Source organism: Lissotriton helveticus, chromosome 2_1 (genome assembly GCF_964261635.1).
Source record: "Lissotriton helveticus chromosome 2_1, aLisHel1.1, whole genome shotgun sequence".
In the NCBI taxonomy this organism is placed as follows: Eukaryota; Metazoa; Chordata; class Amphibia; order Caudata; family Salamandridae; genus Lissotriton; species Lissotriton helveticus.
In genome coordinates this window covers 1,523,704,997-1,523,721,624 of record NC_136059.1, presented here as the reverse complement: position 1 = coordinate 1,523,721,624, position 16,628 = coordinate 1,523,704,997, and the positions used below count along the sequence as shown (strand labels likewise).

At 43.5% G+C, this 16,628-nt stretch overlaps 1 protein-coding gene across 2 annotated transcripts in view; it reads right to left on the bottom strand.

Annotated features, from left to right (window-relative positions):
* LOC144818754 (uncharacterized) overlaps positions 1 to 16,628 on the bottom strand; it is a 250,040-nt gene that overhangs the window by 104,517 nt on the left and 128,895 nt on the right. For both annotated transcript variants that reach the window (XM_078676469.1, XM_078676470.1), the window contains exons 3-4: positions 16,148 to 16,258; positions 1,840 to 1,953 (exon numbers count right to left, since the gene is read on the bottom strand). In XM_078676469.1, the coding sequence (XP_078532595.1) occupies positions 1,840 to 1,953; positions 16,148 to 16,258 (225 nt within the window). The remainder of the gene's footprint in view (positions 1 to 1,839; positions 1,954 to 16,147; positions 16,259 to 16,628) is intronic.

Sequence of the window (16,628 nt, the reverse complement as noted above, 5' to 3'; positions counted from 1 at the left end):
CCAGTGTATAAAGCCTATTCCATGTCACCACCCAATTCTGCACAAGTCCTGCCACACCCTTCATCTTGTAGCTGCTTCTGGACTGCACACGCTAGGAATCTCCACTGGCAAGTCCCTACACGTGTGCACACACATGTACACATGTGTCTGTATGTAACCAGCCCGGTGTCCTTTACTCCAGCTGCTGCGCTGTGGCCTGGTCAAGCCAGGGGGACACCAGTAAAATCCCCATGCAGTCTCTTACATACTGAGGCTCCCCCACAGTAAAAGCTCAACATTTAGGTGCTCAAAAAGTGAAAAATCCGGGCAGCCCATAGTGTCAGAACCACCTTCTAACCCTGTCCATCTATTGTTCTTTTTGCTCAGACGTGGGTCCTGTGCTCTCCATGCCACTGGAGTCCAGCTATCCTGGTTGATTGGCTGGAGAGGGGTGAATCCCCGAAACCGGTCCTAGGATGATGGTTTCCAATCCAGGGAGGACCTGTCCTGGCAGTTCAGGCTGGACTGTTCTCATTGGGGGCAGGGTCAAGACCGATTTGCATATGGCTGGGTCCAAACTGGGAGCATGGGGAGCAAAAGAATGATGGATTTAGGCCCAGATCTCTGTACACGGGTGAATGTATGACATTATTCTGCATTCTGTCCATCTATTGTTCTTTTTGCTTTTGTCACCCTAATTCGGATGGGTATGCCCAGACGTGGGTCCTGTGCTCTCCATGCCACTGGAGTCAAGCTATCCTGGCTGATGAGGGATGAAACCCCGAAACCAGCCCTAGGATGTTTGTTTCCAATCCAGGGATGACCTGTCCTGGCAGTTTGGGCTGCCAGTAGCGGCTCCTCATGGGAGTGCTGTGGGTGGTGAGGCGGGACGGGGGAGCGCAGGGTGAGGGGAAGTAAACTCCAGCTTACGGACGAATGGAAATAAGGAAATAAATAAATAAAATGAATTATATTGCGCGCATTGCCATCGGCGATGCAGCACGCGCAATGAAATTCGTTTTCTTTATTCATTTATTTACTTAACTCCATTCGGCTGTAAGCCAGAGTTTACTACCCCCCACCCTGCCCCTACCCTTCCCCACAGCGCTCCCACAAGGAGCCGCTACTGCGGGCTGGACTGTTGCCATTGGGCGCAGGGTCAAGACCGATTTGCATATGGCTGGGTCCAAACAGGAATGGCATGGGGAGCAAAAAAATTATGGATTTAGGCCCGGAGCTCTGTACTGAGGCGAATGTATGACATAGTTCTGCATGCTGTCCATCAATTGTTCTTTTTGCTTACTTCTCAAGAGTAAACAATCTAACTGGGGGTGGGATGCACACCTGTTCCTCTTCTTTTAAATCCATGTTTTTACATATTCTGTTAATCCTGAGTTCATCGTTGATAGCGTGCGTCCTGGCTATAGTGCCTCCCCTCATGACACCTTGTGAATCAAATGAAGAAGGGTGGGGTGACACATGTCACCCCTAAACCAGTCGCACAGCAACCATTTCGCCATTTGGCTGTTCCATCCATACACCTTATTTTTCCATTTTCGAAATATCTTTCATTTTTATCCACATTTCTCCATATTTCTTATGTTTTTCAGTTATATGCACTTAACATCCGGGTTATATTCTGCCATTTCCCAGGTTTCTAATGTTTGAACCGTGCCCTCGGGACCTCAATTTCAAACACGATCAACGCAGTGGTTCGTCCAATGATCCATCAGTAAACAGAATTGGATGTTACTGTGATCCTCCTACCCCCATATTCAACATTACACCCCAGTCATGATATAAATAATTTATTTAGCATGGGTAAGGTCTACTCCAAAGCTTCTAGGCAACAGTACATACCCGAGGGGTGTTCATCGAGATCTGTTCTTCGGTTTGTTTCTTGTTGATCCCATACGTTGACCTCTTCCCTGTTATTAATCCAGCTGGAAGGGTCAGGATCGACAACATGACAACCTATCAGTGTAATGACATAATTGCACAATAGATTAGCGTTATAGGTAATGCGTGTTTAATTTGCTCTCTTTTACATTGGTTTGCTTAATTGAAAGCATCAAATATAAGAAGTTTTAAATCAGTATTGAGGAAAAACTGCTCTCACTGCAACAATGGGGATTAGCTGCTCGTGTGTAAGACAACTTAAATTGCAACAAATTGGGATGCTAAATATGAACTTTAAATTGAAATTCATTCAATGGTATGTCTGTGACACAGAATACAAAGTATGAACCAATGAGGTGCCTTCCATTTGTTGATTATATAAAAAAAATTGAGCCATATTCAAAATTAAGCAAACTGGTTCTTAGTCAAAAATGTGAAGGGTGTCTAGTTGCCAATCACTAAAATGCAATTGTAATACGGATGTCTTGACACCTGCTAAGTTTGTGACAGAGTACCAAGTTTGCCAAACTCTAACTAATGCTCCTTGTCTTACTCAGGAAATCCATAAAGTAGCACTGGCTGAGGTGGCCGATGTATTTACCATATTGTTACATCGTCTGCGATTGTGATTGATGCAGTCTCATAGTTTGTTTCATTTGTTGTATTTTATTTGTGGGGTGGTTTACTGTGTACTAAAACCTCTCTGGAAGTACTCCAAATAAAAAGTAACTTGGAAATCAAAGTGGGCAAGACCATGGGGACCCAGGGGGAACAGGTCGTGAGCCAGTGTCCCCCTGGAATTTGTCGCGCTGTGGAACAATCCACGCGGCACAAGAGGTACAGGTAGGTTTGGGGGCGGGGTTTACCGGTAAGTCATAAATAGGTGCGCTTTTGGCGGGAGGGCACTCTTGGAGGCTAGTTAGCAGTTTGTTTCTGTAAGGCTAAGTTTGTTCTAGTCAGCAATATTTTGTCAACTTGTGAGGGGAATTTGCTAAATTGGGAAAATATGGCGGAGTGTGAAGAGGTGCGCGACGCGCTGCGACTCCAGTGCGCTGCGGGACGGGAAGACCTGTTGAGGTCCAGGGTGTCTGCCGCTGTGGTGGCGGTCGTGGTGCGTCCAAAGAGGAAGGCGGCAAGAGGAAGGCGGCAAGAAGAGTGGTCGAGGCGGTGGCGGCATTTTTACCATCGCACGGCCGAGCTCCGCTGCCGCCTGTCAATGTGGTAAGTAAAGCAGCATTCAAATGGAGCCGTGGGAGCTCTCACCGGAGGATTGGTGGTGATAGGCTTCCAGCGCCGCAGTGTTCCTCAGCTACAGTGCGGGTGGGAGTGTCAGGTCAGTTGGGGGCAATCCCGGCTCCTCGTGTGGGCCGGGCTGGGAGAAGAGCCATACTGAAGGGTGGAGCTGCCTCCCGCCCACGCTCTGCAGGGAGGGAGGGCAGGGTTTTTCTGGGAGGGAGAGTGTTGCGCTGGTTTTACCTGCAAATTACTCCAATACAGTACGGGCAAAAGAGAAAAAGAAGATGCCCATGAAGCGCCCAGGTTTTAATATGGGAAGCGGCTAAAGTAAATTTAGGCAAGCGCTCTGCATTATTGGTAGACTACTCTAGTGATAGGGGGAAGAGTTTTTAGAGGAACACACAGTTTCCCCTGTACCTCAACAAGCGGGGAATAAGCAGTCTAGGATTTCCAATGTTTCTGGGACAGTGTTGTTGGGTGATAATTCTGTGGTTGTGCAGTCTCCTTTGGCCAGAGGTCCCCCTGGTGGAAAATCACAGTTGTCAAGCAGGGTTTCGTTTGCAGCAGGTCAGTTGGAGCACATAGAGTTAGCAGTGCATGGTTATGCACTTGAGGAGCCTGAGGAGGTGGAATTGTTTCCTCTCAGTGAGCGTGTTGATACAACGCCTGAACAGTTAAGGGGTTCATATGCGTGTGAATTTATTTTTCCTACACCTATATCTCCGGTTCAGCCTCATTTTAATTTTGATTCATCATTTGGGCCTTAAGCTGGGCACTGGGTGTGGGTGGAGCATTCTAACACCCAGTTATTTACGAGTGACAGCTCGGGACGGGGGTCTGGGGGGAACGTTCTGGAGTTTCCAGCGCCTTCAGGCAGGAGCGGCTTAAAGGTGTCATCAGCAGGAGAACAGACAGTGACTGGAGTTCTCATTCTTTCGAGAACAGAGCAGTTTGCGGCTTTTGGTCAGAAATCTGGCACTCAGGGCGGATCAAGTACGTTTTTTCAGTTTACGGCCGAGCATTCGGAGCGGATCCCTTTGACTAATTGGAGGTCGTATGATGGGGGGTGGGGAATGGGGAACTGCCCAGCCACAGCCCATATAGGGTGTGCCACCGGGCAGTGACGTGGGGCAGGGTGGGGGTTTGTAAAATACGGGAAACGGACGATTTCAGGTAAGTAACGGGAAAAAAACGAATTTCGTTGCGCGCGCTGCATCGCAAAATGCGATGCAGCACGCGCAACAATTATTTTTTTCCGTTATTTACCTGAAATCGTCAGTTTCCCGCATTTTACAACCCCCCACCCTGCCCCTTTATCCGTCTAGGTTGTGTGAAAGGTTTAATGTCAACAAAGATGCACACCTGGATAGTGGGACGCTCTTTAATTAAATGGGCCGCCGTCTTTGCTGAACAGCAGATATATGTCAGAGCACTTGGACTACCAAGCAAAGGGCACGAAGTTTTATGGAAAGGAAAAGGTGGCATGCGGTGGGCGGGTTTGTTTCCCACGTTAAAGGAGCATCCTTTTGCACAAGGCTTTCCTGACATGTTGATTATACATTTAGGTGAAAATGACCTAGTGCCTTTGTTAGGTCTATCCCTTATTAAGCAGATGAAGTTGGACCTTGCAGTTTTAAAAAAACAATTGGTCAGGCACATGTTTGGTGTGGACATAGTTTATTTACCGACGACAGTGGAGGGGGGCACGTAATCACGCTGCAAATGAAAAGGCCAGAAGAAAGCTTAACCGGGCGATGAAAGTTTTTTGTCAGGCTATGGGGATTAAAGTTTTATCATATGGCAATATCGCAGGTGCTTAAGATCATCTTTTCAGAGAGGATGGTGTTCATTTGTTACAGCTGGGTCAAGCATATTACTTATTGGAGATGAGGGATTTACTGGCAAATTTTTTGGGCGAGGATCTATGGTGCAATAAAAGCGTTTGATAATTCTCTTTTTCACCAAGCAGTTTTGGTTGGGGCCAGGAAAACTCTGGTTTTCCTGGGTGGCGTTCGGGGGGAGGGGGGTTGGATAGTCTCAAGCGGGCTTATCCATACCTCTGGGTTGGGGGGGGGGTCAAGAAGCAAAGGAATGGAAAGGAAATGATGGTATTGTTTGCAATACATGGGGTTTTTATGCAAGTTTTGTTGGAAGTATTTGGGTTTATTATGATAAGATGTTTTGGGTTTGGCTGAAATGTACTGCTAAATGGATTTTTTAATATGACAAGGAATGTTTATAGTTTTGCATAAGGAAAATATTGTTTACCTGTCTTAATAAAGTGACCTTTTCTGCTAAAACAATAACGGTGAGTGGATTGTTGTTATTAAGCGATGGGGACCCAGGGGGAACAGGGCGTGAGCCGGTGCCCCCCTGGGATTTTTCACGCGCTGGAACAATCCACGCAGCGCGAGAGGACAGGTAGGTTTGGGGGCGGGGTTTACGGGTAAGTCATAAATAGGTGCGCTTTTAGCGGGAGGGCACTCTTGGAGGCTAGTTAGCGGTTTGTTTCTGTGACCTACCCACTCACCCTTGTTTATAAGTAAAAAAAAAAGGTTTTCGATCTATGTCACGATAGGACAGGTAACAGTTTTTCCTTGTTATAATTTTTTCTATCCTTAGGCGTTTGGGGGGGGATTTGGGGGTTCTGCTAAGACAATAACGGTGAATGGATTGTTGTTAATGTGCGATGGAATGCAGGAGTACTAAACAGAGGAAAGGCAGCCTTGGAAAAGGGTGCAGCCTAAGAGAAACGACTGCCAGGGTTTCTGGGTCAGGTGGAAATCATACGAGAAACTACACATTAAAGATCCCTGAAGAATTATATTATATTGTGTTCTCCTCTGATATAATTGTATACTTTACAATGGAATGTCTGTTTGGTGTGATAAAGATTTGCATAAAATGTACTAAACACATTTTAAGAATCAGAACCGTTCTTTCTTACTTCAAAAATGGCTTTTGCCACCCTTTCTGAATCCCAAAAGGCAGGGTGTGTGAAAAGGCCACCCAATATTATTTGGGAGTAGCAAAAGTTACGTTTTAATGGTTTGTGAGCTCAATTGCGGTTGCAAATTATTGATCAGTTACTGACACAGAGTAGGGGTGGGGACTGGTTTCAAAGAGGAAGCTATTCGTTTTGACCTAGAAGAGCTTTACCTACGGGAATTGTGACAAGTAGCCTCCTGGGGAGCAGGCAGGGCTCCAGAGGATCACTGCCCACTCACCCTGAAGTCTTTCCCCAAAACATTTTTTTAACCATATTATTTTTATTGATTTTCAGAACTGTTAAGCATTGCAGATGCTCACTTGCCATATGAACATAATTCCTGTTTTCTTTTCATTCTACCTAACCGATTCCCAACCCCCCCCCCTAAAATTAACTGTATTTCAGCCTATAGTATATTCAATGTCTATATCCCTTTCAAATTTGATTCCAGGCAGGGACGAGCCCATTTCTGCAATAAACACAAATACAATACGCTATTTAGTTTCTTAGAAAGGAGTCAGATACTCCTCAGTTTTAATACATAAGAGGTTCACAGCAAGAAATCTTGGGAGATAAGATAAGGGTGGTAGTTTTTTCTGATCGGTAAGTTATCAGTTGAGCCCAAACTCCTTCAAAATGTTTGTCATGGTCATGTAGGTCGCCATAACATTATGATTGCCATGCAGTGCATAATGTAATATAGCAGCTTGTAATAGGGAGGACATCTTTCTTTTTCCAAAAAGAAGCTAACAAGACTTTCACCACCTACAAGCAATCATTCTGTCCACCTTAGTTTGGTGCTCTAGCTAGTTAGTCCGCAAGCCTAGAATTACAAAACCGAACTTGCATGGTGGCGGGTACCCAAGTAGTGTTTTCATGGCTACAAAGAAGTCTTCTCAATAGAGTTTGACATAAGGACAGTCACACTATATATGACAGGAATCTCTTCCAGGTCACAGACCCTTCAGAAAAATGCTCTAATTTGTGGGTGCATTTTTTTTTACTTTTTAAGGGGTGGCAGTGACAATCGAAAATCTTAGCAGTGCCAGTTGAATATTTCTTTTTAGTGCCCCTCCCTGCCAGTAACATAGATATAACCCCATTGGCCTTTTGAAAATTCTCTTCCTACTATTCATTGACGATAGTACCTTAGGGTGTCTGGATTCTTAGATATCCTATTTACCAATATGCTATAGAGTGTAGTTCCTATCCATCTAGTGCCCTTTAAATTTCTCTGAAGAAAATGTGGTAATCTGATTGGCTATCATAGGTGTGTCTCACATTTATAAGGTGGTTCCGGTCGGAGTGCTCGGGTCAGGATTTAGCGGGTGGTCTGCTTTAGGTTTCCATACCAGGTTCCAAACTGTCCTGCCAGTGGTAGTGCTATCTCATGTCAACCATATCTGAAAGCAGGATTGGGAAGGCTAGCCCTACAGAATACTGAGGACTAAGTTCCTAACATTATCAATACAGGATTACAGGGCTCTCTGGAAAAAAGCACCATCAAGAAACAGAGGATGTCGAATATGCCAATATCATATAGAATCTGCTGAGCATGTTATCTGCTGCTGTCCAGTTCTGTTAAGCTAGAGGTGCCTATATTTAAGAACTATGTTCATTCAAAATGGCGTAAGATCATGCAAGGAGGCTCTAATGTTCATCTACACCACTACAGTGCCGATGGAGCTCGCACGAATTGGGAAGTTCTATGCGGTAGCCGGAATGACTCTGCGATCAACGCAATAACTGATGATGAAAGCAAAATAATACACAAGAAACAGATCACCAACTGTGGCAGCAACCTTGGCATCACGACTCTGTACTTCGCCCATTCACACCATTATTCATCATTTAACACTGTATAGATCACCTTGAGAGGTGCACTGTCCCTCAACTTATCCCACATGCCTATGTATATAAAAATCACATGCATGCTTCTATGACACTCTTCCACATGCTCACGCACTCATGCCTCTCAGTCCTATTCGGTGACTTCGCTCCGTCTTCTTTTTAGGTCCTTTCATTGTTCTCTCACGGCTCACATATGTTCCATTCCATCTGTCTGCCTGGGCACAAAATAATCACACTTAAGCCTGCATGACATCGTATTGCACGTCTACGCTCCCATGCCTTTCAGTCTCGCTTCTTTTTTCTGCTGCATTTCTTTTTCAGATGTTCTTATAATTTTTTAGACCTTTTAACCAACCAAATGTACTTGTTTATGATGTAACATGTATTGTATTTGTAAATGATTTTAGGTAACCATACAATAAAGACTTACTTACAGTGGTAGTGTGGTCCATATATGTTCAGATTTTATCAGCCTAAAAGACCATCCCATCAAGACTTTTAATTGTACAGCTTTGCAGTATGATCTAAAGTCCGGAAGTGCCAGGCCACCCTCTATTTTTAAGATTTACACAAGGTTCTATCTGCGAACCTGGCCATAATCCCTAGAATATATATTGCAGGGTTGAGGACTTAAGTAACAAACTCTTTATAGACCAAGATGGGTAGGGACCCACTAGAGGACTTGTGGTAGTAAATTTGAAATCATCATATCTATCCATGATGAAGTGGTGTCCACCTACTGAAATTGTCTCACAAGGATGTAAGCAGCACAGGGCAATTCGCTTTTTAGAGATTAGCTGGTTTTGGTGAAATGTACATCTCCAAATATTTGAACCCGTAGCGATCCGCTTAAGGCGAGACGGTAAGGTATGGGGTACACCCTTAGCGGTACAGTTCATACTGTGTCATTATATGCAGACAACCTGCTACTGTATGGGTGCGACATTTCCACTGATCTGACCCCAATATGGACGACAATAACGGAATTTGCGAACGTCTCAGGCCTCAAAGTGAACTGGGACAAATCTACAGTTTACCCACTAAGCCCTCACCTAGCCCCTCTTGACATTACAGTAGGAGACCAGAGAATTGCCTGGAGCGAGGAAGCACCTCGGTACTTAGGAGGACGATTGTACTACTCCCCTAGTAATATGTATGAAGGAAACTACCGCAAGGCCCTGACAAGAATAAGGTCGACAGTGTGCTTCTGGAAGATGCTGCTCCTAGCCCCAATCGGGCGAGTGGCATTAGCCAAAGTGATCATAGTTCCAAGGTTATTGTATCACTTTGCTAACCTCCCAATCATCCGTCCTTGCACCTTTTTTGGAGAATTGGACATGCTGCCCACTTCCCTTATCTGGGGCACTTGCCGAAATAGGGTAACCCTATCTAAATTGCTCCTGCTAACGGACATGGGGGGGGGGAGGAGGGACGGGGGGACTGAGAGCTCCAGCTTTCGAGGCGTACTTTCTAGATGCACAGCTACAATGGCTCTCGCAATGGATTGCGGAGCGCCATATGAGAGAAATATCTTCCACTACGAGGCATGTACCCCTACCAACAATCCGGCACATGTTGCTATCGGGCACTAAACCCAAGCGCACTTACCCAATCCAGGTGTTGATAGCCCACACCTGCATGCTGAGGATTCATCGCATGTCTAGAGAGACCCTCGTCCTCCTCGCTACTTCAATTGATAGGGTTCTCCAACAAGGAGGAATATTACACAGCCAAGCCCTACGAGTGTGGATTGACTTCTCATTAACCGAAATGGAATCCCTTTATGAAGATGTGCAACTACGACCAGTTGGCGGAGGAGTATGATCTTCCCCCGGGGCAATTTCTATTACACAGGCAAATTATAGCCAGCAGCCGCCCATATTGGGACCCACCCGAAGGGGTACCACCGACGCATCCAGTAATACACACAATACTGCACATGGGGGAAGGCAGACACTTAGTAACTTAGCTGTACAAAGCCATCCGGGAACTTATACTCAAACTGTTAACCTCGCTCAGACAGACATGGGAGGAGGAAAAAGGCCAGCCACTGAACGACAAAGAATAGGAGCAGGCCATAAAATACCCCAAAAAAAGTATCTTGAAACACACGATTTAAAAACATACAATTCAATATTTTACACAGGGCATATCGGACGCCAGGGCACCTGCAATACTTCTACCCAGACACGCAATTCCTATGCCCCTGATGTCAGGCTCTTGAAGCAGACTTTAGAAACATGTTCTGGGGGTGCCCCACACTACAACAGTACTGGGACCACATACATGAGGTGCTCCGTCAAATCAATGAACGTAACAGAAGTGAACTCATGGGAAGCATGTGCACTGGGCGTGTTCCGGAGACGAAAAACAGAAAAGGTACAGATCAGGTTTGTGTCCCTTTCTCTGTTACTGGCAAAGAGAGGAATAGCCATGTACTGGCGAGGTCCGGGGGCACCCCCAATGATTAAGAAATGGGGTGCAGCGGAGGAGGAAGGGCTACAGGCCGAGGAAGTGAAAGGAACACATAAGCACCACTTATCCCTGGAATGGGCACAACTGTTACATCAATTCAAGCACCAAATCACATGGGAAGAGTCTCCCGCGGCATACCTACCCCAGACAACGGCCACTATCTAGCTATCTGTATTTCCTGAATTCACTGGTCCGCCCTAACTTTTGCTGCAAAAGGATCTTTGCTCAACGAAAACAGTAAGGAGGTAAGCTGGCAGCCTGGTCATCTCCCCCTACCTAGGTTGAAGGAAGATGATACTCTGCCATCTATCCCTGACCTTGAAGTAGGGTTATGGTAGCTAGCCAAGACCTTCAAAATAAATGTGCAGCCAAAACAATTTAACATCATTTCAAACAAGGTGCGGTATAGGCTTGTAGATTGGCATTGATAAATTAAGATGCAGGGTTAGGGATCAGAGGAGATCTCCTCTTTGCCTGCTTAGCACAGTGGCCTTTCGCCCACTGTCTCCGTCTGGCAAAAAGAAATTACTTTAGTGAGTTCCCATGTGGTTCCAAGCACAGAAAGAATCAGGCCTTGCTCCAGGCAACATTGACTGTGCCAATCGTAATTTTAAGTGTGGTAGGAACTTGCCCTGATTCACTCAAATCTTGGCGCCATCCTTTCTGCCTACCCATATTAAATCACAGCTGGGCCCTTTGTGTGTTCTGGATTACTACAAATCTCTGCTTCTCAAACACAGAATCATTTACCGCATTCCTAACAATTTCATTGTTTGTCTCTAGGCTGTCATCTTTCCTTGCTCCCATTCTTCTAAATTCAAAGAGTCCAGTAAGTTCAGTCTGAAATTCTGTGCTTTACACTCTTCTACTGGGCCGAACTAGTTTGCCTTGGGCAATCTACCGAAGCAATATTGGAAAGATGATATTAGGAGAACCAAATTGTTCAACGGCTGAAGTTGGTGCATTTTATGTTACGCTCAGCTTTGACTTTCTTTCCAATACAAACTCATTTAGTATTGAAGTTGGCGAGTAAAAGGATTAAAGCTATTTTTATTTGGCCTCAAGGGATGCGCAGAAACATCTGGAGGCAGTTTTGTTTATTAAAACAAATCTTCCTGGATTACTTTCAAGTTCTTGAGGCAGTTTTGAAAAATTCATACATAGGATTATAATTCAGAAAATACTGTGCCCGTTAGGTCAAGGGTCAGAAGAATAATAGCAATAATGATGGTGGCATTTGCAAAGGTAATGGGTAAACTATGCTAGCCAGTTATAATAGAACCCATTGAACGATTGGCACCATTAGCTTTAGTTATAAAACTTTAAGATCCAACAGATTTTCACAAGATCTGTCACCTCTGCAAAAGAAGGATAAAAGTTGGTAAATAATGCAAAAGCTTTCAATATGCTTAACTGATCTCTTAGCACCAGATGAAATTACACTCAAATCCAAGCACCTAACATTATTTAACATCCAACAATTTGTACAGATCTAATCATTGGATACTTGATAACTTATGCTCTCTCCTACCGAGCTTCCCCAGTATCTGATCATGCTACTATCCATTCAACGCTGTTCAGAGATTTGATTGGATGGAGACTGCACTGTATAAGACAATTCTTAAGAAAATAAATAAACTTTTATTTAGGCAACAGAATTAAAATTCTAACATGCACTTAGTAGAAGCTGCATTTATTTTGCCTTTAAACAATTTCTCACCAGCACTCCTTTATTGATATTGGTTGTCCAAGGACCTGAAGATTTGGGAGAAACAGTTAACCAAAAAGCTTCAGATATAGAAAATATTCATTGTTTCTCATTGAGCATTTATCATTTGTTCCTCGCTCTTCTGACACCTTCACACTGCGTGTTTTATTGTAAAAAAAAATATATATATATATAAACATATATTGTTGCCCTCTTTAGCAGAGTTTAAATGAACTGAGAAATCCATAGGAGTTTCACGACCTATAGCCAACCTGCAAAATGTTCATCATGCACAAAAAAGGTATCCACCGTGGGTAGAGGCACTAGAATTCATTGACAATGAGCCAATTTATGTGGCAGGCTTCACAAAATTTCGTTCTTTTGCCATTTAAACTCCTATTAATACTGTCTGGGCAAAGATGTACCTTATTAGTACACATTTTACACCTAAATAAATCAATGAGCAACCGAAAGGGCAGCAGTTAACCTTCACAGAGGAAGTGCTATTGCGCTGAACCAATTTTGGCACTTTTTAGGTCAAACCCATGTGCGCATGCGCCGCCTCCCAACATGCTGTATTTAGTGTGGGGGTTTACAGCCCGCCTCCAGTTTCTGATTGGCTTTTATCAGTGTTTTATAAAACGTTGCTTCTAATTGGATAATGGTTCCTGCTTTTCCCATCTTTTTTCTCCATTGTTGACTCCCATGGATCACCCCCAGGACTTGTTCTCTTCTATTTGTGTTATTGTATGTCCTGTTTTAGAACTTAATTTTTTTACATTGACACCTAGCACTTCCAGCACGGCATGCCGCGATGCCGCGCTTTATCTTTAAGTGTGACGGTTGCGCCTTTCTTTTGTTCTGCATGGCCCGGCTCGCCCACCTCTATTTTTATTTTGAAGAGACTTTAACACTCAGCGCCGCACCAGTTTCACAAGCTCCACGCTTTCTACTTGTTTTGCATTATTGTCACTCTTCAGCACACTGTGAAACCTCTGCATCATTCCACATTACTGTCCTGCCCATGTGCTACTGTGCTTCCGAGCCCCGCATTGCTCTCTCGCGTGTTTCTGTTTTGATTTTTAAAATAGAACGAAAAACTCGGTCTAAGTGCCTGTGAGTATCTTACATGAGCACCACTTATATATTATTTTTAGGCAGAAAGAGATTAAGTGACATGCCCGAAATCTGAGAATGTGGAGTTGACACAGGGACTTAGGACTACATGCTCTTTCTCCATCGCTTATCATATTCCTAATTTCGTCTGTGTTCTTGCCCTCACCCTCACTGTTGCCTCAACCAGTCCTTTGACCCTCTTTCCAGTTGGTTTTCATTTGCTAACAATTTGTTGTGAGAACCATTCATCTTTTACTGTGAGAAATGCTTTAGGTTGAAGTTGGCCTTCATTATTAACACTGGTTTAACAGACGAAGACTGCTCTGTTGGCAAATAATCTTTTTTTGTTGTGCTATGACTTTGCTTTACCCACGGGCATATGTAAACATTCAAGCTTAAATGTTGAGAAAAACATGGTCTTTTCGTTTCGACTTTGTCTCAAAATCCAGGGGATTTTTGTGGCATTCCATGAACAACTTAGTTGATATTAAGATGTCTATTGCGCCCATCAGCTTTCTCTTTAGCGAGTTTTGACATCCGATTGTGTAGTTAATTGGGTGCGCATATTTATATAGTGCCAAAAGTTGGCCATACAAATGCAGAGAGGCGCTAAGTGATCCCTAAATTCATCTGGGTCAAAATCTGACCAGACTTTCTCATTCCGCTCTCCTGCAAAGAGTGCCCTCCTGAAAAATTGCTGTGGTCTAGTACAGTTTACCATAGCCCGAAAATGCTTCTCCAATGCCCTTTAGGCACTATAAGATTCTAAAGCTGTTGTAGCTGGTTTTCCAAAACAGAAAGCAAAGGATTTCTGTTAGAATTACTTCAGCTAGGCTTTTGTCAGGAATTGAAGGCGAAGCATCCGATTAACCACTACACATGTTAATCTGACATATCTGAAGAGGTCACTAAAATTGGTGTGTACCCTTGGTAGAACTGATACCACTCACTGCTCATACCACACACATTGTCAAGTCAAGTCAAGGTTTATTGTTTCCAATTATTAAAAATTATTACAAAAAATACATTAGAAAATCATTCGTTAAAAATGTGTTCATTTTTTAAACAATGTTGAGTTTGAGCGGTCCATAAAATTATTAAATTATTTATTTATTTATTTAATTATTTTCGGTTATGTTCTTCTTACTTAGCTGATCATCTCAAATCTGTCCATTTTCCTGCACTTTGATAAAAAGCTAAGCTTTTATCTATCAAGTGTTGGATTTACCGTTTTCAACTTCTCTTGTCTCCCCAAGTTCCGCTTGTCGTAGGAGGGATTGTACTTTCCACACACACTGATTCCTTCAACAAGAGGAGTTCGGCTCACCACAGGCATGGAGTAAATGCGTTAGCCACCCATTTTGGAACCAGTTCTAATACAAACTTTCATACATGTCCAAAGTGTGTTTCTGGACAAATCACTTTATCCCCTAGGGTCCCAAATCCCTTATCTGCAGACACAGAGAACTGGAGACTGGCAGGACTGGAGACTGCCAAACCAACTGCATTAAGCACACCGTAAAGTCGGCCGGACATTTCAAAATACATTTGGCAAAAACGTAGCACCACTTCAGCATCAGAGCAGCATCACCTCAGCACAGCACCAACTCAGCATCACTCAGCACCACTGCATAACTCCGCACCACCGCAGCATCACTCTGCATTACCTGAGCACCACCTGATTATCATTCAGCACCACCTGAGTATCACCTCCGCACCAGCACACCACCTCCTCAGCATCACTCAGCACCACATCAGCCAGCCCTCGGAATCTGGCATCAGTTGATTCTCCCCTAGTGCCTGTATGCTGCATGTGTTGTAATTCAGGTACTATTTCCCAACCTCCACCCCCGTTGTTTATTTCCCCATCCCCCATAACAAAAAAAAGCTATAACAAACAAGCCTTACAACAGGCAGGAAGAAGTTGCCAGCATTGCAAGGACAAAAAAAGCTAGAAGACATGTTCTATGTTGATTCTATTTTTTAAGAGGGTTGTTCAGCTGTACATAATGTCTTCTTGGTTATATATAAGGTAACACAAGTCTTATGACACTTTATTAGAACTTTTCAACATGCTGCACAGCAGTCACAATGCTTTACAACATAGCTTAATGCTATTGGCAAAGCCAATAACTCTGGCTAAACACTTATAAAGTCCTAAAGGAAAGACCTATTGGCTATGCCCATGCTGGTTTAAGTACATTTTCATATGATTAAGCTAAAAACTATTTTTTGGTGAACTCTGCAAATTATGCATCATGTTGTGGATTAGGTGGCAAATGTATAATTTTGCAAAAAACACACACTGGAAATTGCATGATTCAAGTGACCCTGGCCCTATAGGTACTGTTCTGCATTGGTATATAGGGTTTTTAAAAGAATGCCAAGGGAATAACATTTAGGTCAACCCCTGCTACTTTCCCTATCTCAAGATTAGGAATATGGTCAACCAGAGATGTTGGATTTACTTCATGACACCTAATTTACATTCAAGCCCCACAGTGCTTCTTTTGGACTGGGATAATTGTGAACCATTGACATAAGGAAAGTCAAGGACAACATCACATCAATAACTCAATGTTTCGTAATTAATGCATACAAGTACTTGTCAGTTCAAACATATCAGTCAATGGGTCATCGTGAGTGGGCGGGTGGGACAGGTAGCAAGCACCTGTAAATGATAACTCTTTAAATAGCGCTTCATATCAAACTTGTCCAATTTTTAAGTGAACTAAAATCAAAATGATCATGACTCCCCAGGATTCAACGTAGTGCCCTTCTATTAGAAGGCCTTGCTGGAATTAAACACAAGGACCTGAAGTCACAGTATATGTCAGGAGCAAGCGATAAGTCGTTTAAGCACCATGCTGGCATGTTAACCACTTGTTACTCACCTGGGGAATTACTGTCACTCTGCCGTCTCCCAGAATGCTGGCTGCTCACAGAATGAATATCCTCCTTTTCTTTAGCTCTTAATGAAAAGACGGATGTAGCAATAAGAGGGCCTGTTTACAAAAGTAAATAGAAAACACAGATTAATGAGTAGCTCCTATTTCTGCGCGCTTGTTGATTTGTATTGGTGTAACACGCAAAACCTGTATACAAAAATTGAAGGAAAAAAAGTGGTTTTGTAAGTTCACAACTCATTAGTTCCTTTTTCACTTCAGACACATAGTACGGCAAAACAGTTATTTCTGTAAAAGCTGCAGCCTGGGTCATTTCCAAAGCACGACTTCTTCTGACTAGTTGTATCAATACATATTGGAAATTTTAGCAGGTAATATTTAGATTTATCCAGTAATTAATCTTGGCAGGTGTTTGCCTACAGCCAGAACCCTAACTTAAATGCTTTCATCATAATTACACTTGTGTAAT